General features: G+C 45.8%; 1 protein-coding gene across 1 annotated transcript in view; it reads left to right on the top strand.

Moving 5' to 3' along the window:
• The window catches only part of tlr9 (toll-like receptor 9), a 51,037-nt gene extending 31,201 nt beyond the window's left edge, over positions 1-19,836 (top strand). The window contains exon 3 of the mRNA XM_072470836.1: positions 15,384-19,836. Within this exon, the coding sequence (XP_072326937.1) occupies positions 15,384-18,530 (3,147 nt within the window). The 3' untranslated portion in view covers positions 18,531-19,836. The remainder of the gene's footprint in view (positions 1-15,383) is intronic.
• Positions 19,837-24,530: the final 4,694 nt, after the last annotated feature.

The following is a 24,530-nucleotide window of genomic DNA, read 5'->3' as shown; positions in this document are numbered from 1 at the left end:
TTTATATCTGTCTATCTCTCTACCTCTATAACTTGTCCTCCTACCGATCTGGCATTAATCTTAGGCATGAGCACAAATGTTTTACGGAGCATTACCACCCCCTGTGGTGATATGCCTATGGGCTATATCATCGATGGAAGGTGTGCGACCTCCAACCAGCTGGTGGTGCAGATCCATCATGCAGTCTCGAGACCAAGGTCATGTGACCAGTGACTCCCATATCAGGGGAGACACATCCGGCCATCTTCAGAAGAAGATTGACAGGGTAATCAGACATACAGGTGAATGGTCAGTGCTAGGTGCAGTTTCCAGAGGAGTACAAAAAGACTCCATGATAACGTGCTCTGTAACAGATTGCTATCTTACCACACGAGACTCGATAAAAGATTCTGGTTTGGACAAGTCAAAGTGTTTAGCAGATTCCTTTGTAAGGTAGAAAGGACCAAACCCTCCAATCCCTCCCCCCCGCCCTCTTTTAGTATCCTCAAATTTTCATAATGTGCCATGTCAGTCACTGGTCAGTTGATAGTATGTTTGCCTCAGAAGTGCAAGGTTGTGGGTTCAAGTCCCACTCCTGGCAAGTCTAGCACAGACCTAATGCAACACACCATTGTTGAGGGTGTTTCATTTTGAATGAAATGTTAAAATCTCTGCCTTCTGAAATGTACATAAGTTATTCCGTGGCACCTTTTTGAGGAAATGCTGGAGAATTCCGCCCCCCCACCCCACTGTATTCTAGACACCATTTATCCCACAGACAACATGGCCCCAAATAAAATAGTTTATCTGATCGTTATCACACTGCTGGTCGTGACACCTTAAAGTGCGCAAAATGGCTGTTGCATTTCTTATATTATAACAATGCCTCCATTTGTAAAAAGAAAGTATTCAAATGGTTATGAGGCACTTATTATGTACAACACTTAAATGAATCATGGAAACCCTACAGTGCAGAAGGAGGCCATTCGGCCCATTGACTCGGCACCGACCTCCGAAGGAGCACCCAATCCTCCACCGTATCCCTGGAACCCCACCTAACCTTTGGACCCGAAGGTACAGTTTAGCTTGGCCAATCCACCTAATCTGCACACCTTTGGAATGTGGGAGGAAACCGGAGCACCCGGAGGAAGCCCACGCAGACGCGGGGAGAAGGTACAAACTCCACACAGTAGTGAGGCGGCAATGCTAACTACTGTGCCACCATGCCACCTAGTCAAGAATATATAATATAAATTCAAGCCTTTCTTTCTTTAAAGTACCTTTGAATCTTTGTATTCAGTCTTTCTTTAATACTCAGGATCACTCTTTTCCTTCCTGGCCTAGTTTGCAGAGATTGTTCCCTAGCTTGTCTAATGCCGGCACAACCAGTTCTAAAGCTTGTTCACCATGATCTAATCCCAAAAGACGTGCTTGTCAGGTGAATTAGACATTCTGAATTCTCCCTCTGTGTACCCAAACAGGCGCCGGAATGTGATGACGAGGGGATTTTCTCAGTAACTTCATTGCAGTGTGAATGTAAGCCGACTTGTGAGGATAAAGATTATTATTGTTAGTCCTTTCTCAACGTCTGCTCATCTTTTTTCCAAACTTCCATCTTCCCCGCAGCTTCATTCTGCAGTCATTGCCCAGCACCCCACTTCTCGAACAGGCCCAGAACATGCTTCAGTTCTCATTCCATGTGGGAATGTTACAGGCGGTCATCAAGAAACATTTGAAGTGATGAGGATGCATGGGTGAGACTCCGTGGTTCGAATGGCCTAACCTCTGCTCCTGAGGCTGAAGGAAAGTGCAAACCACTGCAGGGACTGCGGCGGTTCAAGAAGGCAACTCGCCGCCACCTTCTGAAGGCAACTAGGGATGGGCAATAAATACTGGCCCAACCAGCGACGCCAACATCCCGTAAATTAATTTTTTTTTAAAGGTTTGTGCATTCATAATCTGCTCCATCCCTAAGAATGTGGACCTACCATCTATAAATCTTTGCACAGCAAGTACACTCTAACTGACCCTGGTGTGTACAACAATGGTCCAAATTGAGTCCAACCCCCTCATTCCAAACACGGCCATGAGGCTCCTAACAAATGTGCTCCAGAACACGGACTTAAAATGCTACAGTCTCGATTAACAAGGGGGTGAAATGTTACCGCTGGTAGGCAGGAATGTGGGGTTGGCGTTACAGTCAGGTGAGCCACGATCGTATTGAATGGCGGAGCAGACTCGAGGCGGCGAATGGCCCACTCCTGTTCCTAACCCGTATGCACGTTCACGTGTAAGCTTCTAATTTTGTACTTCAGATTTATCCAGAGGTTGGCTGCTGGATTACTTCAATGATTTTTAACCATTTTTAAAAAAAACGACTTGCTTTTAACAGGAAACAGGTAATCTTTTATTTTGAATGTAACTTTTCCAACTCTCCCTCAGTTCTTTCTCCCTTTTTCTCACCAAGTTGTTTCTCTCTCTCCCCCCGCCCCCCCCCCCCCCCCTCCCCCGGCCAAGATCCCTCTCTTCCCCTCCTTGTTTAAAAGCAATAATTCCCTGATCAAGATGAACTTGGCAGAAAAGGCGTCAATTTTGTGAAGTGACATAATTTAAGTGCATAATATTTAAATTTAATCTGGCAGGTTGACTCTGGTTGGTCAAGGCATTTCACGCTGAAATGAACCGGAGAGTGGTTGTTAGAACATAAGAACTAGGAGCAGGAGTAGGCCATCTGGCCCCTCGAGCCTGCTCCACCATTCAATGAGATCATGGCTGATCTTTTGTGGACTCAGCTCCACTTTCCGGCCCGAACACCATAACCCTTAATCCCTTTATTCTTCAAAAAACTATCTATCTTTATCTGAAAAACATTTGATGAAGGAGCCTCGACTGCTTCACTGGGGAAGGAATTTCATAGATTCACAACCCTTTGGGTGAAGAAGTTCCTCCTAAACTCAGTCCTAAATCTACTTCCTCTTATTTTGAGGCTATGCCCCCTAGTTCTGCTTTCACCCACCAGTGGAAACAACCTGCCCGCATCTATCCGATCTATTCCCTTCATAATCTTAAATGTTTCTATAAGATCCCCCCCTCATCCTTCTAAATTCCAACGTCTACTCAACCTCTCCTCGTAATCCAACCCCTTCAGCTCTGGGATTAACCTAGTGAATCTCCTCTGCACACCCTCCAGTGCCAGTATGTCCTTTCTCAAGTTAGGAGACCAAAACTGAACACATTACCCTAGGTGTGGCCTCACTAACACCTTATACAATTGCAGCAGAACCTCCCTAGTCTTAAACTCCATCCCTCTAGCAATGAAGGACAAAATTCCATTTGCCTTCTTAATCACCTGTTGCACCTGAAAACCAACGTTTTGCGACTCATGCACTAGCACACCCAGGTCTCTCTGCACAGCAGCATGTTTTAATATTTTATCATTTAAATAATAATCCCTTTTGCTGTTATTCCTACCAAAATGGATAACCTCACATTTGTCAACATTGTATTCCATCTGCCAGACCCTAGCCCATTCACCTAGCCTATCCAAATCGCTCTGCAGACTTCCAGTATCCTCTGCACTTTTTGCTTTACCACTTATCTTACTGTCGTCCGCAAACTTGGACACATTGGTCCCCAACTCCAAATCATCTATGTAAATTGTGAACAGTTGTGGGCCCAACACTGATCCCCGAGGGACACCACTAGCTACTGATTGCCAACCAGAGAAACACCCACTAATCCCCACTCTTTGCTTTCTATTAATTAATCAATCCTCTATCCATGCTACTACTTTCCCCTTAATGCCATGCATCTTTATCTTATGCAACAACCTTTTGTGTGGCACCTTGTCAAAGGCTTTCTGGAAATCCAGATATACCACATCCATTGGCTCCCCGTTATCTACCGCACTGTTAATGTCCTCAAAAAATTCCACTAAATTAGTTAGGCACGACCTGCCCTTTATGAACCCATGCTGCGTCTGCCCAATGGGACAATTTCCATTCAGATGCCTCGCTATTTCTTCCTTGATGATAGATTCCAGCATCTTCCCTACTACCTAAGTTAAGCTCACTGGCCTATAATTACCCGCTTTCTGCCTACCTCCTTTTTTAAACAGTGGTGTCATGTTTGCTAATTTCCAATCCGCCGGGACCACCCCAGAGTCGAGTGAATTTTGGTAAATTATCACTAGTGCATTTGCAATTTCCCTAGCCATCTCTTTTAGCACTCTGGGATGCATTCCATCAGGTCCAGGAGACTTGTCTACCTTTAGCCCCATTAGCTTGCCCATCACTACCTCCTTGGTGATAACAATCCTCTCAAGGTCCTCACCTGTCATAGCCTCATTTCCATCAGTCACTGGCATGTTATTTGTGTTTTCCACTGTGAAGACCCACCCAAAAAACCTGTTCATAATTTGTTTAGTTGAAAAGGATGCAATGTATATATGCATGTTATTTCTGTCTGCAAAACACCAGGTCCCCTGTGTACCGAAAGCGTTTGGCACGCTTAAATTAACCATGCTGTGAACCCAACTGATCACTTTTGTGGTTCAACTGGTCTCCATGGCAACACATCTACTGATCAGAGTCAACTTGCCAACCAAAAAGCACTCTCTTCTCGTGCAGTATAAATTGTTGTTCCCTTGCTGAGAGGCAGTTATCTGTCAGTCACCTGAGGCCTGTTTAGGGGCACAAAGGTGCACATTGTATTCTTCTCTTTGAAATTTAAGTAGTGTGAGTCACCCTGGTCAGCTGAAGCCTGTATAAAAGACAGACAGAAAGCGAACTCAGTAACGGACTGAAGTGACATCACAGAAAAGCTGTGACCTGATTGGCTGGTTGGGAATATACACTAAATTAAAAAACTTAAGCATTGGTAAACTAATTAAACATAATTACTTAATTATAATTTAGAAGGGTATCTAAGCCAGAGATCGGAGAGTACTGTATTTAGCTTTCACATTTATAGTAGAAATCTAGTGCTAGGAAACATATAATTAACAGTAACTTTTTTTTTAACTTTTAAATTTAATTCACTAATTAATTGACGCAATGTCAATTAGAGGGGTGCAATGCTCCGACTGTGAGATGTGGCAGGTCCGGGAGGCTTCCAGCATCCCAGATGGCTTCATCTGCACAAAGTGCACCCAACTGGAGCTCCTCACAGACCGCATGGTTCAGTTGGAGCAGCAGTTGGATGCACTTAGGAGCATGCAGGTGGCTGAAAGCGTCATCGATAGCAGTTATATAAATGTGGTCACACCCAAGGTGCAGGCAGAGAAATGGGTGACCACCAGAAAGGGCAGGCAGTCAGTGCAGGAATCCCCCTGTGGTTGTCCCCCTCTCGAACAGGTATACCCCTTTGGATACTGTCGGCGGGGGATAGCCTATCAGGGGAAAACAGCAGCAGCCAGAGCATGGCACCACGGCTGGCTCTGATGTTAAGAAGTGAGGGTCAAAGCGCAGAAGAGCAATAGTCATAGGGGACTCTATAGTCAGGGGCACAGATAGGCGCTTCTGTGGACGTGAAAGAGACTCCAGGATGGTATGTTGCCTCCCTGGTGCCAGGGTCCAGGATGTCTCCGAACGGGTAGAGGGCATCCTGAAGGGGGAGGGCAAACAGGCAGAGGTCGTTGTACATATTGGTACTAACGACATAGGCAGGAAGGGGCATGAGGTCCTGCAGCAGGAGTTCAGGGAGCTAGGCAGAATGTTGAAAGACAGGACCTCTAGGGTGCCACATGCCAGTGAGGCTCGAAATAGGAAATAGAGCAGCTAAACATGTGGCTAAACAGCTGGTGTAGGAGGGAGGGTTTCCGTTATCTGGACCACTGGGAGCTCTTCCGGGGCAGGTGTGACCTATGTAAGGACGGGTTGCATCTAAACTGGAGAGGCATAAATATCCTGGCCACGAGGTTTGCTAGTGTCACACGGGAGGGTTTAAACTAGTATGGCAGAGGGGTGGGCACGGGAGCAATAGGTCAGAAGGTGAGAGCATTGAGGGAGAACTAGGGAATAGGGACAGTATGGCTCTGAGGCAGAGCAGACAGGGAGAAGTTGCTGAACACAGAAGGTCTGGTGGCCTGAAGTGCATGTGTTTTAATGCAAGAAGTATTACGGGTAAGGCAGATGAGCTTAGAGCTTGGATTAGTACTTGGAACTATGATGTTGTTGCCATTACAGAGACCTGGTTGAGGGAAGGGCAGGATTGGCAGCTAAACGTTCCAGGATTTAGATGTTTCAGGCGGGATAGAGGGGGATGTAAAAGGGGTGGCAGAGTTGCGCTACTGGTTGGGGAGGATATCACAGCTGTACTACGGGAGGACACCTCAGAGGGCAGTCAGGCTATATGGGTAGAGATCAGGAATAACAGCAAGCGGGAGATAGAGGAGCAGATAGGTAGACAGATTTTGGAAAAGAGTAAAAACAACAGGGTTGTTGTGATGGGACACTACTTCAACTTCCCCAATATTGACTGGGACTCACTTCGTGCCAGGGACTTAGACAGGGCAGAGTTTGTAAGGAGCATCCAGGAGGGCTTCTTAAAACAATATGTAGACAGTCCAACTAGGGAAGGGGCTGTACTGGACCTGGTATTGGGGAATGAGCCCGGCCAGGTGGTAGAAGTTTCAGTAAGTGAGCATTTCGGGAACAGTGACCACAATTCAGTAACTTTTTAAAGTGCTGGTGGACAAGGATAAGAGTGGTCCTAGGGTGAATGTGCTAAATTGGGGGAAGGCTAATTATAACAATATTAGGCGGGAACTGAAGAACCTAGATTGGGGGAGGATGTTTGAGGGTAAATCAACATTTGACATGTGGGAGGCTTTCAAGTGTCAGTTGAAAGGAATTCAGGATCGGCATGTTCCTGTGAGGAAGAAGGATAAATACGACAATTTTCGGGAACCTTGGATAGCGAGAGATATTGTAGGCCTCGTCAAAAAGAAAAGGGAGGCATTTGTCAGGGCTAAAAGGCTGGGAACAGATGAAGCCTGTGTGGAATATAAGGAAAGTAGGAAGGAATTTAAGCAAGGAGTCAGGAGGGGTAAAAGGGGTCACGAAAAGTCATTGGCAAATAGGGTTAAGGAAAATCCCAAGGCTATTTACGCATACATAAAAAGCAAGAGGGTAGCCAGGGAAAGGGTGGGCCCACTGAAGGATAGGCAAGGGAATCTATGTGTGGAGCCAGAGGAAATGGGCGAGGTACTAAATTAATACATTGCATCAGTATTCACCAAAGAGAAGGAATTGGTGGATGTTGAGTCTGGAGAAGTGTGTGTAGATAGCCTGGGTCACATTGAGATCCAAAAAGACGAGGTGTTGGGCGTCTTGAAAAATATTAAGGTAGATAAGTCCCCAGGGCCTGATGGGATCTACCCCAGAATACTGAAGGGGGCTAGGGAGGAAATTGCTGAGGCCTTGACAGAAATCTTTGGATCCTCACTGTCTTCAGGTGATGTCCCGGAGGGCTAGAGAATAGCCAATGTTGTTCCTCTGTTTAAGAAGGGTAGCAAGGATAATCCAGGAACTACAGGCCGGTGAGCCTTACGTCAGTGGTAGGGAAATTACTGGAGAGAATTCTTCGAGACAGGATCTACTCCCATTTGGAAGCAAATGGACGTATTAGTGAGAGGCAGCATGGTATTGTGAAGGGGAGGTCGTGTCTCACTAACTTGATAGAGTTTTTCAAAGAGGTCACGAAGATGATTCATGCAGGTAGGGCAGTGGATGTTGTCTATATGGACTTCAGTAAGGCCTTTGACAAAGTCCCTTATGGTAGACTACTACAAAAGGTGATGTCACACGGGATCAGGGGTGAGCTGGCAAGGTGGATACAGAACTGGCTATAGAAGGCAGTGAGTAGCAATGGAAGGATGCTTTTCTAATTGGAGGGCTGTGACTAGTGGTGTTCCGCAGGGATCAGTGCTGGGACCTTTGCTATTTGTAGTATATATAAATGATTTGGAGGAAAATGCAACTGGTCTGATTAGTAAGTTTGCAGACGGCACAAAGGTTGGTGGAATTGCGGATAGCGATGAGGACTGTCAGAGGATACAGCAGGATTTAGATTGTTTGGAGACTTGGGCGGAGAGATGGCAGATGGAGTTTAATCCGGACAAATGTGAGGTAATGCATTTTGGAAGGTCTAATGCAGGTAGGGAATATACAGTGAATGGTAGAACCCTCAAGAGTATTGAAAGTCAGAGAGATCTAGGTGTACAGGTCCACAGGTCACTGAAAGGGGCAACACAGGTGGAGAAGGTAGTCAAGAAGGCATACGGCATGCTTGCCTTCATTGGCCGGGGCATTGAGTATAAGAATTGGCAAGTCATGTTGCAGCTGTATAGAACCTTAGTTAGGCCACACTTGGAGTATAGTGTTCAATTCTGGTCGCCACACTACCAGAAGGATGTACTACCAGAACAAACCGAGTTTATTCAACCGCTCCTCATAGCTAATGCCCTCCATACCAGGCAACATTCTGGTAAATCTCTTCTGCACCCTCTCTAAAGCTGCACCTTAGAGAGGGTGCAGAAGAGATTTACTAGAATGTTGCCTGGTATGGAGGGCATTAGCTATGAGGAGCGGTTGAATAAACTCGGTTTGTTCTCACTGGAACGACGGAGGTTGAGGGGTGACCTGATAGAGGTCTACAAAATTATGAGGGGCATAGACAGAGTGGATAGTCAGAGGCTTTTCCCCAGGGTAGAGGGGTCAATTACTAGGGGGCATAGGTTTAAGGTGCGAGGGGCAAGGTTTAGAGTAGATGTACGAGGAAAGTTTTTTATACAGAGGGTAGTGGGTGCCTGGAACTCGCTGCCGGAGGAGGTGGTGGAAGCAGGGACGATAGTGACATTTAAGGGGCATCTTGACAAATACATGAATAGGATGGGAATAGAGGGTTACGGACCCAGGAAGTGTAGAAGATTGTAGTTTCGTCGGGCAGCATGGCCGGCACGGGCTTGGAGGGCCGAAGGGCCTGTTCCTGTGCTGTACTTTTCTTTGTTCTTTGTTCTTAATATTTGTTGTTCCTGTGAATTATCTGAATGAGAACTAAGCCAGCATTTATTGTCCGTCCCTAACCACTCATGGCAAGGTGGCGGTCAGCCAGCTTTTTGAACCGCTGCATGTGGTGTAGGTGTACTGAAGGAAACCAGCTATTTCTGATAAAAGGATCATTGATTTAGCCATTTTGATGTAAATACTAAAGCCCAGTTCAAAATTCATTTTGAAAATGGATCCCATCATAAGACTGCAAACACAACCTCAGATTATAAAAGCGCATAACTTGCAATAATAAAAGCATGGGTTTCAAAACATTTGCAGCCTAACCAGAATCAAATGCAACAATTTCTACTGAAGGTCAAAATGAGCACCAGAGTTAACATGAATCTACCATTGTCCAAAATGTGAATAGTATAGCAGTCAGCAAATACCAGACCTGTTAATAAGTGCAAGTTTACATTCCAACACACAGGAAACACCCAAAGATGCAACATGGTCATATCTATGTTGCACATTGATGATTGACAACTAACCATCCAACAAATGCATTTGAAACTCATCCAAGCCAATCAGCACATTACAAGGGTAGGAACAGATGGATTCAGATTGATAACATTTTCCTTAAAAATAGAGGTCCGGGCAGCCATTTTCCATTCCGGGATCACTCTATACTATATGCTTGACTATCTACTATCTTATTTCATATTTTGATATTTCCACTCTAAACTCTAAGTCTGCGTAAGCTGCTTTGCTTTGAGCAAGAAACCATACTGTATTTTGAAAGTTCAATTTGGTTGTAAGCTACTAAGTTTAATTATATCTCTTGAAGCCTTCTGCAAGGGCTTTCTTGAGAACATTTGATTTGTAACCACAAGAAGATTTCAAACTTTCAATTATAATCAATAGACCCAATAAAGATTTCATTTCGCATCCGAGATATGTAGTGCAAATGTCTACTTAGTTAGGTGTATACAAGACTGCACTTAACCACGGGTAGATTTCACTATGTACCAACAGTGCTGTTAGGGAGGGAGTTCCAGGGCTTTGACCCAGTGGCAGTGAAGGAATGACAATTTGGTGGCACGGTGGCACTGCTGCTTCACAGCACCAGGGACGTGGGTTCGATTCTGACCTCGGTGACTGGCTGTGTGGAGTTTGCATGTTCTTCCCGTCTCTGCGTGCGTTTTCTCCGGGTGCTCCGGTTTCCTCCCACAGTCCAAAGATGTGCAGATTTGATGGTTTGAACGGCCTCCTTCTGCACTGCATGATCTAATATAGTTCCAAGTCAGGGTGGTGAGTGGCTTGGAGAGGAACTTGGTTGGTGGTGTTATTGTGCGTCTGCTGCCCTTGTTCTTCTAGGTGATAGAGATTGCAGATTAGGAAGTAGCTGTCAAAGGAGCCTTGGTGAGTCACTGCCGTGCATAGCTGGTTCACACTATGCGCCGGTGGTGGAGGGAGTGAATGTTTAACGGGAGTGGATGGGCTGCTTTGTCCTGGATAGTATCAAGCTTCTTGAGTGTTGCTGGAGCTGCACTCACCCAGGCGAGTGGAGAGTATGCCATCGCACTCCGGAGAGATAGAGGTGGGACAGGCTTTGGGGAGTCAGGAGGTCAGTTTGAAGGTTTAAAATATACAGCTACAGTCAATATCCCTTTCAGTTATGTCAATACTTCTCCACAATTGAGCACACATCTTCAAACTGAATAGTCAGGTGCTCCCGTATGGACGTATTGGGTGACTTCACTCTATTATCTTTGCATACATAGAACATACGGTGCAGAAGGGAGCCATTCGGCCCATCGAGTCTGCACCGACCCACTCAAGCCCTCACTTCCACCCAATCCCCGCAACCCAAAAACCCCTCCTAACCGTTTTGTTCACTAAGGGCAATTTATCATCGCCAATCCACCTAATCTGCACGTTGTTGGACTGTGGGGGGAAACCGGAGCACCCGGAGGAAACCCACGCAGACACGGGGAGAACGTGCAGACTCCGCTCAGACAGTGACCCAGCGGGGGATCAAACCTGGGACCCTGGAGCTGTGACGCCACAGTGCTGTCCACTTGTGCTACCGTGCTGCGTAAACTAGGCTTCACGGCAGCGACAATCTGTAGCAACTGTTTCGGGCTGGAAAAGACCCAGCTGGTGGCAACTTGGATCCACTGTGGACAACTAACCGGATTCCCGGCCAGTGACTGTTCCGGCCATTCTGGAGAGCTGTGGTTTTTTTCCCTCCGTTCTGAGTGAGAAATGCTTCGGGAGTTCAGCTGCCAGCTCTAAAAAGGAACTGCTGCAACAACAAGGGGTTACCGACAATGTTCTGACTATTTCTAAAAGCAGAGGAGAAATGAAACTACAGAAACAAGCTACAATTCGCAGTCAGTTCCACAAAGGAAATCGAGCTGGCTGTATTTGATCTCACCCGATCAAATAATTGCATCGAGTTCAGAAGAAGTCCAGCGATTTCAGTAACTCGGCAACTCAAAACGGGAGAGCTTTCACGATCGACGGTTTTGGATTTGTAGAAGACACAGATAAGATGGTAAGTGTATTTACCATTTCATGATGATGGTAGCTCCTCGCCCAGCTGGGGTCAAGTAAGCTTATTCGCCACGTCCCGGGAAAGTTCCACTTGCAGACGAAATGGGGAAAATAGCTCTCCAGCTTTGACTTAGCTTCAAAAAGATCAAACCCAAACTTCTAAAGTGAAATAAGTTCATGTATTTATTTTACCGTGCATTCTCTCCCCTTTCCTTCGAGCTATTTCAAGTAAGACCTCTGCCTTGTACAGCCACGCCCTGCCTGACGGGTGCACTCGGATGCTGCTAAACTGGGCTCTCTTCCAGCCTCCCATCCTGCACAACGTTAGGGGGTCTTTTACAACTCCCCCTCCCCCCATCACTCCATGCTATACTCTGTTTCAATAAGCTACACATTAACACATGCTAGTTTACATCACCATCTCCAATCTATCCTATGTATTACAGTGTGCCCTGGATAAATGGTACTATGTTGACTTTGAAAGTAGAGGGGGGCAGCATTTAATTTTAAATGACAATCAATTGCACGGATCTTAGGCAGCACGGTAGCACAGTGGTTAGCACTGTTGCTGGACAGCTCCAGGGTCCCAGGTTCGATTCCCATCTTGGGTGATTGTCTGTGCGGAGTCTGCACGTTCTTCCCGTGTCTGTGTGGGTTTCCTGCGGGTGCTCCGGTTTCCACCCACAGTCCAAAGACGTGCAGGTTAGGTGGATTGGCCGTGCTAAATTGCCCTTAGTGTCCAAAAGGGGTGGGTAGGGTTACTGGGATCGGGTGGTAAGTGTGGGCTCAGCTGGGGTGCTCTTTCCAAGGGCCGGTGCAGACTCGATGGGCCAAATGACCTCCTTCTGTTCTGTAGATTCTATGATACATAGAGAGAAAGTGCTTCCTTTCGGGAGGCAGAAGTGGTCGTGATCTCTGCAGGCCACTGTTTGGAACGGCATTGGGGAATAAGGGAGCAGAAGCAAAAACCTCAGCTGGATATCAGAGGGCACAGAGAAAACAGAACCAAGTGAACTGTGCACCTTCCCAGCCCAGAGACGTCCTCTGCAGTTAATGCAGCAGAGTCTGCGATGCCAGAATGGGGTTCCTGAGGCACGCCAGGCGACGTTTGACACAGAGTCACCCGCCATGTTGCAAACCATCATCTTAGGAGACAGAAGGCTGCCATAGCACGGTAGCACAGTGGTTAGCACTGTTGCTTCACAGCGCCAGGGTCCCAGGTTTGATTCCCGGTTTGGGTCACTGTCTGTGCGGAGCCTGCACGTTCTCCCCATGTCTGCGTGGGTTTCCTCCGGGTGCTCCGCTTTCCTCCCACAGTCCCGAAAGACGTGCTGTTAGGTCATTTGGACATTCTGAATTCTCTCTCCGTGTCCCCGGACAGGTGCCGGAGTGTGGCGACTAGGGGCTTGTCACAGTAACTTCATTGCAGTGTGAATGAAAGCCTACTTGTGACAATAAAGATTATTATAGATTTCCATTGGTGGAGTTGATCAGACGGAGGGGGACAAAACTTACAACTAGAGTTTGGACATTCAAGAGTTGGGGGGGGGGGGGTATTGAGGGTATCTAAACACACATCTTTCTGCTCCTCTAACTATTTGTAAATTTTAGTGCACAGACTCCACTCTGTATTCTTCCTGAAATGCATCACTTCATATTTCAGAACCCTGGTGGACTGCATTATCTGCAGTTAGCTGCCTAAACAGCTATGTGTAGCAGATTAGACACGCTTAACCACACCAACTTCCTCAAGCACGTCTTCTCCGCTGTCCAATTCAATGGGAGTGGACTTGTACAGTTATATTCTTACCTGTTCAGACATAGTATATTTTCCTGCTCCCATATCTTTACCTCTGAAGCCCCCAATGATATCCAGGTCCCTGAATGGTTCCTCTTCCACACAGAGCATCATTGAAAGCAGGGCCAGTTACGCCGCCCTTGTTGCAGGACACCCTTCCACCATTTGTGAAACATCAACCAATTAATCTGCACCACTTTATTCTATACTCCTCCTCAGGACAAATAATCCATCATTATATGATCTGTTTTTTAAGTGATATTGGGTGAGAAATATAGATATATATAATATATATATATATATTTGAGGGAGCGCAGCGAAGGATTACCAGGCTGATTCCTGGGATGGCGGGACTGTCATAGGGAGAGAGACTAAGTCGGTCAGGGTTATATTCATTGGAGTTTAGGAGGGTGAGAGGGGATCTCATAGAAACTTACAAAATTCTAACAGGATCAGACAGGGTAGATTCAGGAAGAATGTTCCCCTTGGTGGGGGAGTCCAGAACTAGGGGTCATAGTTTGAGGATAAGGGGTAAACCTTTTAGGGCTGAGGTGAGGAGAAATCTCTTCACCCGGAGAGTGGTGAGTCTGTGGAATTCACTCCCATAGAAAGTAGTTAATGCCAAAACATTGTGTCATTTCAAGAAGGAATTAGATACAACTCTTGGGGCTGAAGGGATCAAGGGATATGGGGGGAAGGCAGGGTCAGGGTATTGAACTTGATGATCAGCCACGATCATAATGAATGGGGGAGCAGGCTCAAAGGGCCGAATGGCCTCCTCCTGTTTCTATTTGTTATGTTTCTATGTCCAGGACACCAGGGGAAAACTCCCCTGTACTTCTTCAGTTTAAGGGGTGCGATTCTCCCAAAACATTTCTAAGTTAATCTGTGGCCTGTTTTTCAGGGCGTTTCGCTCTGCTGGCGAGTTCCCTCCTGCTGGGGGCCCTGGGGAGATCCTCACCGGTTTAGCACACACTTAGAATTTTTTTTTAGCACTGGGGAGCTGAACTCAGAGACCAGGCCGCCTCGAAAGGGTGCCTCGATCTCTAAGTGAGTCTGTGCGCCTCCCTACGCCCCCCACGCATGGGCAATGTCACCCCTCACACACATGGACATTACTCCACACCCCCCAAGTGAGGACCCCCTGCTATAGGGTACCTGGGGGGTCCCCCCTCTTCAGGCCCCCCAATGCCCTTTACAGCATCCCCTCCCTTCCAGGACCCTCACCCATCACCCCTCCAACCTCCCAGAGGTCCCTACTTACCTGCCCTGTGCTCTCCCACCCTTCAAACTACCCCATCCCCACTCATTTCATGGGTATGGTCCCCCCCCCCTCCCGGCCCCGACCATTGGCAGTGCCACCACTGGCATTCAGGCAGCGCTCCTGCTTGCTTGGCAGTGCCATCCGGACACCTTGGCAGTGCCAAGGCACCAGATGGACAGTGCCAAGGTGCCCGCGTTCCAGGGGGAAGCGCTAGGGGGCTACCCCTGCATTTACCCTGACCACCCTGGGGTCTCCGATGGACCAGGAGACCCCTCCGGGTGCTGTTCCACCTGTTCCACGTTTGTGTGGACCAGCACTGATTGGCGCCCGGCTGCAGCCTCCCTGGGGAGGCCGAAGAATCGAAGGAGGTGGGTGGATCCCGTGTGAGTGGGTCATCCATTTGGGACGGGGTCCGACTCCGACGTCTCAGGGGACTTTGGAGAATCCCAGGAGGCTCGGAGCCTGTCGAGAGGCCTGCTGGAGGCTTCTCCTGGCATTCTCCTGGCATTCTCCAGTGCTCAAGTGAGAGCACAACGCGGCTGGAGAATCGCACCCAATATCTCAACCAAGAGACATCAACCTAAACAGTGCAGCATTCCCACAGCACTGCACTGTAGTGCCACCATTAGTGGCTGAAAACCCTTGAAAATGACTTGAACGCGCAATCTTCTAATTCAAAATTAAATGTACAATTGACTGAGCTATTATTGGCACAGGGAGGCGCACTACACAGAAATGATGTTTCACAAGATAAGGATGACAAAAATTTAATTCCCATTTTACTTTACGATAGGATGTTTGCAAGAATTGCTGGATTGCAATATTGCTTGTCTTCTTCAATTGCATCCATGTTTGGTGTCGCTTTCCGAGTTACCTGCCTTGCGATGGTGCTGGGCTGTCCAGAACGATTGACTGCAGCAACAGGGGCTTAAAGTCAGTGCCAATAATCAAATCTGAAAATGCAACTACCCTGCTGCTGAATTCAAATTCCCTTCAAGAGATTAAGAACCGAGCATTCTCTGGCGTCCCAAACCTCGAGACCCTCGACCTGAGTAACAACTGTTATCCTGGGAAACTCCGCACGCCTGGTCAAGTATGCACATTGACCATCGAATCCAGAGCCTTCCTTCACCTTCACAGATTAAAAATAATTAAGCTCACAGGAAACAGCCTGACCACAATCCCGCCTTTGCCTGCCACCCTCACCGACTTGAGCCTGGCTCTCAACAATATCGTCAACCTGCAGTTTAGCAATGTCTCCAAGCCAGTGAACCTGGAGTTTCTGAATGTCAGCCAGAACTGTTTTTACCGAAATCCCTGTAATACCTCATTGGCCATCGCGGAGGGCACCTTTGAGGGCATGCACAGGCTACGCATACTGGTCATGGACTTCAATAACATGATAGTCGTGCCCAGGGGCCTGCCACCTTCCTTGATAAACCTGAGCCTCTCGGAGAATAAAATCTCGCACATTTCATCAGAGGATTTCAAAGACCTCACTCAGCTGGAAGTGCTTTCTCTGGCGTGGAACTGCCAACGATGTGATCATGCTGCACAACCCTGTTTCCCTTGCAAAGGCAACAAATCTATTCAGCTGGATCCTGAAGCCTTCCTCCATCTTCGAAAGCTAAAGGTGCTAATTCTCAGAGGCAACTCTCTTATGCACCTAGATGACATGTTGTTCCAATCTCTAGGAAGCTTGAAGAAACTTGATCTATCAGACAACTTTCTTGCCCGTGAAATTCAAAACGCCACATTTTTTGCAAGCTTGCACATGTTGCAAGACCTCAACTTAATGTTTAACTATGAAAGTCGGAGAACCTTTGATAGGCTGCTCCTACCTCCTTCTTTTGAGAATCTGACGTCCTTAAGAAAGTTTCAAATCGATGGTTATTTCTTTCGCAAGTTAGACAAAGACGGTATACATTCCCTGCTCAAACTTCCTAACCTTACGTCTGTCAACTTCCGAATGAATTTTATAAAGGAGATTGACTTAAGACTCTTTGAAAATGTCAAGACGTTGAAATACATTGGGCTGTCTGAGAATGAAATCACTTTTTCGCTGTGTAACTCCAACCAACGTGATGGCGAAGATAGCGGAGCCAACGCCCGTTCCACCAGCTATCTGCAGCACCAAATCCCAGAAAGAAGAGGTGAGTATGTCGACGAGACTAGGCCCGAAGTAGTTAAGCCTTCCCAGGTCTTTTCTTTCCAAAATTGTTCCTTCTTCGTGAAGACATTTGATTTGTCATCCAATAACGTTGCAGATATTAAACCAGAGAATTTTGAAGGACTGGAAGACATTGAATGTCTATTGTTGTCCTGCAATTATATGACACAGACTCTAAACGGCTCACAGTTCAACAGATTGAAAAAACTGAAGTATCTGGACCTTGCTCACAATAGAATAGATTTTTACTATGACACAGCATTTACTGAGTTGCCGATGCTGGAGGTATTAGATCTCAGTTACAATAGTTACACTTTTGAAATGAACGGTATGGGCCATAGCTTCAACTTCATCGAGAAGCTCACTTCTCTTCGGCACTTGAGTCTAGCACATAACCAAATAGCAATGCGGATATCAAGCGAGTTACACAGCAGCTCTCTGAACGTGTTAAACTTTATGGGAAACAACTTGAACCTGATGTGGGAAAGTGGAACAAACACATACTTGAATTTTTTCTACAACCTGAAAAACTTAACGTTCCTGGACATCTCGAACAATATGTTGAAGACCGTGCCTGCTGAAGCCCTGGTCCGATTCCCGCCGAGTCTGAAAATACTTTACGTCAACAACAATCAGATTGACTTTTTCAACTGGGACAACCTAACACTGCTGGTGAACCTGGAACATCTGGACTTGAGCCACAATTTGCTCCATTCGTTGCCCAAAGAACCATGTCACTTTCACAAGGCATTTTCCGAACTTGTCCTGCGGAACAATAAGATAACAACACTTCACAGTGCATTTTTCTCTAAAATCAAAGCAATGCGTTATCTTGATTTAAGCTACAATAGTATAAAAACCATACACGAGAACAGTTTTCCCTCTCAGTTGCTGGGTAATTTGAAAGTGCTAGCTCTGAGCAACAACCCTTTTAGTTGTACCTGCGATGCTGACTGGTTCATCCACTTCATCGCAGACACCAATGTGACCCTGCCACATCTCGCCACGAGGTGGAAATGTGAGTTTCCAGAGTCTGAACAGGGGAAAATCTTCATTTCGACAGATCCCCTTTCTTGCCAGAAGGCGTATGGAAGTAGCAGCTTTGTTTTGTCTTTCCTGGTAACAGTCATTTTCACAGCCCTACCGATATTAAATAAGCTGTTTGGTTGGGATTTCTGGTACACTTTCTACATCTGCGCTGCCAAATTAAAAGGCAGTTCAACAATTGAGTCAGAGAGCCTGCAGTATGACGCTTTTATAGTTTTCGACACCACGTGCAAAGCAGTAGCTGACTGGGTCTACCAAGAGCTTGTAGTCAATCTCGAGAGCAAAGGGCCACACAGTTTCAAGCTGTGCCTTGAGGAGAGAGATTGGATTCCCGGCAAGTCATCAATAGAGAACTTGTATGACGCCATTTACCAAAGTAGGAAAACAATCTTTATACTGACAAACTCTTATTTTGTAAGCGGACAATTAAGGCAGGCCTTCTTTTTTGCACATCAGCGGCTATTGGATGAGAAGGCGGATGTCATTCTCTTGGTCCTTTTAGATCAATCCTTGAGGAATTCAAAGTACCTGCAGTTGCGCAAGAGGTTATGCAAGGCCTCTGTCCTAAGGTGGCCCCACAATCCTCGTGCAGAACCCTACTTCTGGCTCAAACTGCAGAAAGTATTGACCAGAGGCAACAGCTTGCAATATGATCCAAATTTCAGCGAGAGTTTTTTACCCTTTGAATATAATTTACAAAGCGTCTTGTGGCAAAAAACTTAACTTGAGGAACATAAAGGGCAGAACATGGTGGCAACATCAACCCCAGCAACAGTGCAGCAAATCTAGAAATTCTAGACCAAAGCAATGAGTTACTTCGCTGGTTGCCTATAAAACCATGTGTCACCTTCCCAAAACACTCTCTGAATTTTTCTCTTGAAACAATGGGATAACAAAACTCTCCATAAGCTTATTCTTTCAGTATTGTCGGAGTTAATGGAACTACGTCGCCAGGCATTGCTGGCTGCACACTTACCAAGGTGATGCCAGTCAATAATTCACCACCCGTAGAGCCCTGAGGGATGCATAGAGTTATTGAAATATTGAAAGGAATCTTGTCAGAACTACTATTACAGTAGCAAAACTAAGAGAGTGATGAAGGAAAAGGAGAAAATCTGAAGAAGAACAAAAGACTTGATGAAAAATACAGCCTAAAATGTGTTACTTTCATGCTGTGTTTACAATTATTGGTTTGTCGTTGAAATTTTCAAATTACTCCTGAAAGATCTGTAGGGGGAATTTTGACTTTGGGCGATCGTTTCATTGGAATCAATGGTAAGGAAGTATCAGGAGAGGTGTAGAATGGGAGGCTAAATTAATATTGCCCGTTTCACACCATCACCCCAAGTCAAAATGGCCGCCTACATTTTCTCTGACTAACACCTTCTATAGACAGCCCAGATGAGATAGAGAACTCATTCAGAAGTGCTGGCCTTATCCCCCCACAGTACATCCTGAGCTGCCCTAGAAAAAGCGTTTGAATTCATTGTTCTGTAATTTATTTTATCATCTCTCTGGTTGCTTTTAATTCCTGTGTCGGCTTGACTTTAGGTTCTGTTATTATCCCAGAACCTTGCAGCAGCAAATTGTCCTTAAAGGCATTGCTAAAGAGAGGGGTCGTGGGGGGAGGTGTTACCAATATTACAGGTTCATCGCTTGCTGCATTCAGCTGCATTGGATTTTAAATATACACTATTCTTGTTGAATGAAAGTCCGAACCCAAGGTCCGAGTAAAGGCTACTTGGAATGGACATCATAAAATGTGACTAGTTCCTGATTTGCGTTTTCACAAGTGTGAGAAATTCACAGATCAATCACCATAATTGAGACAATGGTGCATGGGTACCCTATAGGAATCCAAGTCACAATCCGACGTGGAATGTAATCACAGATTTATTTTTATATAGATTGTTTTTGTGTCGCTGTTGCTTAGCTGCGTTTATATATTCAAAGGTGGTTATCATCAGCCGTCTTTTCATCATTTTTGTACTCCTTTGAGGATATGTAAAATTAAATGAACAGAGTTAAATCCCTGCCTGATCTCTCTATTTCTTTCTGTGCAATGCCCTGTCCGCCAAGTGGATTTTCTACCATCTCATCAACATGTCAAGCTGCAAGATTGATTACAGCAACCCAGTCACAAACTGCAATCTCGCTGTTTTTGCCAGACTCATATCAGTAAAGATCGTAGGAATAAGAGGCCATCTATCCCCTCAAGCCTGTTCTGTCATTCAATTGGATCATTGCTAACATCCAAACATCACCCTTGAATGTCCCAGCTCTAATTTTAAGGGTCTGCCCCCCTTGTAGCGGACTCCCCATCCCCACCGAAAATGGTCTCACTCCATATCTACCCTATCAAATGCTTTAATCATTTTAAACACTCCATGTGGTTCATCAATGACATAATGAAGTTGTTTAGAGGTGACAAGAGTTCAGAGAAACTAGAGCTGGATTTTCATTGCCTGGATTGGGTTGAAACGAAGGCAGGTCACAAAAAACATGTGCCGAAGTTATGTGCAAGTGTGAAGACTTTGGGTAGGACATGGACTGCTCTACCAGAAACAATGGTGGAAACAGCATTCATATTAGCTTTTAAAAGGAAGATGCCCCGATATTTCAAGCAGAATGGTTAGATAAATAAATATGTACGGGGAAGGAAGAAAGGAAGCTATCAAAATTGTGATAGACCTCATATAAAATGCTCTGGGATTGAATATTCCCGGAAGCTTTCCCGATCCGACCATTTACCTCTGGGAGTTAGCACTTTGACTTAGTTATAATACAGAATCATAGGACCTACATGTACTTCGTATGAGATTTAACATCTGTCAGTGGATGAATAGATTTCAAACTATCCAGGCAGCACGGTGGCGCAGTGGGTTAGCCCTGCTGTCTCATGGCGCCGAAGTCCCAGGTTCGATCCCGGCTCTGGGTCACTGTCCGTGTGGAGTTTGCACATTCTCCCCGTGTTTGTGTGGGTTTCGCCCCCACAACCCAAAGATATGCAGGGTAGGTGAATTGGCCACGCTAAATTGCCCCTTAATTGGAAAAAGTGAATTGGGCATTCTAAATTTATTTTTAAAAAGATTTCGAACTATCCAACCACTGTGATTGCACCAGCCTTAACTGAATGTGTACGATATTTTACCCAGCCCACCTGTTAAATGCTCATGATTGTCATCCACTTATGTTACACACACTTTGCATAGATTTTTAAGTGTTACCCACTGTGTAGTCTTCTGCATTGTGCTGATATTGCTTTGTTTAAAATTATACATAGCTTCGCAATCTGTCCTAAAGGTCAAATAACTGCTCAAAACACATAAGCCACAGTAAAATATATCACCAACAGATTTTCCAAAAAGCAGACATTTAAAAACTGATCTAATTAACAACACTTGCAGATATTATGCACTGGATTCTCCGCCGGCGGGATCCTCCGCTTCGCCGGCAGCGCACTCACGCCCACGGATTTCCCGACGGCATGGGGGTGCCCACAATGGGAAACCCCATTGGCCGGCTGGAGAGACGGAGGGCCCTGCTGTGGGCGGGAGCACGCCGCCCCCGTTTTGGAGAATCTCGCCCTGTAAGTTAAGTGTCTGATTTAATTACAAATTCACATTATGGATGCAAAGTCTGAGTCAATGAGCTAATCATGCTTCCTATCCTGGAAGAGTTGTCATCAGGAGATGACCATGCACCATTCATGTCTCACCTAGCTAACCAGAAATTAATCATACACTACATGGATCGATCATAAGGATGCCACTGGTCAGGCTGTGGCGGTGATTTGGAAAGGGTTAATTAGGCCTGCTCGCCAGTGATAGCAGGCACAGAAAGAAGATAGAAGTTAGAAGAAAGAAGAATTTCAGAGAGAGAACGCCCTGGCGGACTGATATTCAATATTGCATTGATATTCAATAAGGCGCATGGAGGGGCTGTGTCTACTATCTGGTTAAGTGTAATTTCTGCTGTCATTTTGATAGCTCACTACATTGGTGAATTTTATTTGAACACTTGTACCTGGAGTAGCCTTATACTTAGCTGGACCCTGAGTCATACAATTAAAGTTAAATTGGGATTTCAGAATCCTATACACCAGAACTACAGAAACCCCCGAGCTGCAACATTTGATTCATCTTTGCAGGTTTTCAGTAGATCAGCAACAACAACTGCATTTATATAAATCCCTTTAAAGCATTAAAACTTCCAAAGGCACTTGGCAGGAACATTATCAAACAAAATTTGACACCGGGCCTTTAAGGAGATATGAGGGCAGGTGATCAGAAGTTTGTTAGAGATGTAGGTCTTGGAGCATCTTAAAGGAGGAAAATGAGAGACAGATAGAGAGCGAGAGAGAGAAAAAAAATGAGGGTGCGAGGTTAAGGGAGGGAATTCCAGAACTATGGAGTCAAGGCAGCCGACGGCATGGGGACACCAAAGGTAAGAAAACCAGGGTGGCTAAGAGGCCTTAATTGGAGGAGCGTGAGTGTTACTGAAGTTGGTTCGTGAGAACCTCTGTGGAAATTCAACCCACATGTTTCCATGCACCTTTCTTTTTTGGGGTCCCTCGAGTTGAAACCATCTGCCCTCGGAGCACAAAAGTACATCTGGGGATTGCAGTCGAGATGGGGGACTACCCCAGTGAACGTCACGGTTCCAGTCTCTTGATTCTAGTCCTACATTCTGCTGTCAAGGATGATGATTACTTCAACAGACCCACGAGAACAATAGATTTACAAAAAAATATATTTTATTTTAGTTGTGAATTAAGACAAGGCAAAATAATCAAATACTTTAAACTTCAAAACCAGAAATTTGACAGAATTGACATGTGGTATTGAACCAATACCAAATGGATACAAAGACAGATTTTAACAAAATTCAGAATCAAGTACAAAATTCTGGGGCTGGTTTAGCACACTGGGCTAAATCGCTGGCTTTGAAAGCAGACCAAGGCAGGCCAGCAGCACGGTTCAATTCCCGTACCAGCCTCCCCGAACAGGAGCCGGAATGTGGCGACTAGTGGCTTTTCACAGTAACTTTTAATTTCATTTCATTTCCTCCTCTTCCTGTGGCACCGCCATCTCTGTTTCATCATGGGTCTAGGAATTGCTTTGTCTAATGGTAAGGTGCAGAGACTTAAACGCCTGTCAAATACCTTTACCAACTTTTTTTTAAATGTGTTCATGGGATGCGGGCGTTGATGGCTGGGCTGGCGTTTATTGCCCATCCCCGAGGGCATTTAAGAGTCAACCGTATTGCTGAAGTCACATGTAGGTACGGACGACAGATTTCCTTCCCTAAAGAACATTAGTGAACCAAGTGGGGTTTTTATGACAATCGACAATGGTTTCATGCTCACCGTTAAACTTTTGATTCTAGATTTGTAAAAACTGAATTTGAATTTCACCATCTGCCCTGGAGGGATTCGAACCCGGGTCGCCACAGCCTGACTCTGGGTCTCTGGATTACTATTCCAGCGACAATACCACTACGCCACAGCCTCCCCTGATTTAATGGAGGCGTTACTCCATTTGAAACAGCTGGCTTCATGGTTCTACAATGAAGGGCTCACAACGTAAACGGAGCACGTTCAGGGTTCACATAACAGTCCACACTGAGGATTTTGCATCAACGGTGGTAAAGTTGCTACAAAATCCCTGGTCAGCTTATTCTGATGAAAGGTCATCGACCCAAAACGTTTGGGCGGTTCTGCCTGCTGCGGGAATCGTCGCCGAAGGGACGGAAAACCTTTGTTGATTTCAGGTGGGAATTCCCGGCTAGCGGGACCGGAAAATCCCAGCCGTTAACTGCCCTCTCCACAGATGCTGCCTGACCTGCTGAGCATTTCCAGCATTTTCTGTTTTTATTCCAGTGTCAGTCGTGTCTGGCAGCCACTGCTTTACATGGCAAATACTCACTTAATAAGGCCTGAGAATTGTGAAAGGAGTTACAGGTGGGCAGGCCAGACCTTAAGTCAAATCTTCCAGTTTAATGTTCTTTCCTCAACTCCAATCAACTTCAGAGTGCATTATCATCACTGTTCTGTCACACCTTCAAGAATGTGGAACTTGGGCAGCACGGTGGCACAGTGGTTAGCATTGCTGCCTCACGGCGCTGAGGACCCGGGTTCGAATCCCGGCCCTGGGTCACTGTCCGTGTGGAGTTTGCACATTCTCCCCGTGTCTGCGTGGGTTTCGCCCCCACAACCCAAAAGGTGTGCAGGATAGATGGATTGGCCACGCTAAATTGCCCCTTAATTGGAAAAAATAATTGGGTACTCTAAATTTATTTTAAAAAAGAATGTGGAACTAAGCATCTCATTTGATGGTAGCATTATCTTTGCGTTTAGAAGTGACGCTGATTGACATGATTAAGGCAGTAGTGTGTTGGTTTAGCGGTGTGTATTGACACCACAGATAATACAATGATTTCAGGGGAAAAAAAGCCACCAAGATCCATCTAGTTTGGCTTCTACAATTCTGGCCGTTGCATGACGCAGTGTTAATGAAGTTGTTCACTAGTCATAGTAACCGATACATCAATTGCTCCACAGCAGACCGAGACAAGATTCAAGGAAAACCACCATAGTTCCTCCAAAACGCACCACACTGACCATATGTCACATCTCAAGGACAATTAGCAGCTCCTCACAGAGGAAGTTCCTGATCTAACAGCGTGTGGAGGTGGAGACGACGGGGGAGGAAATGGACCATT

Source organism: Scyliorhinus torazame, chromosome 13, assembly GCF_047496885.1.
Source record: "Scyliorhinus torazame isolate Kashiwa2021f chromosome 13, sScyTor2.1, whole genome shotgun sequence".
Classification (NCBI taxonomy): Eukaryota; Metazoa; Chordata; class Chondrichthyes; order Carcharhiniformes; family Scyliorhinidae; genus Scyliorhinus; species Scyliorhinus torazame.
The sequence above is the reverse complement of the archived record's forward strand: the minus strand, read 5'-3'. Positions and strand labels throughout refer to the sequence as shown.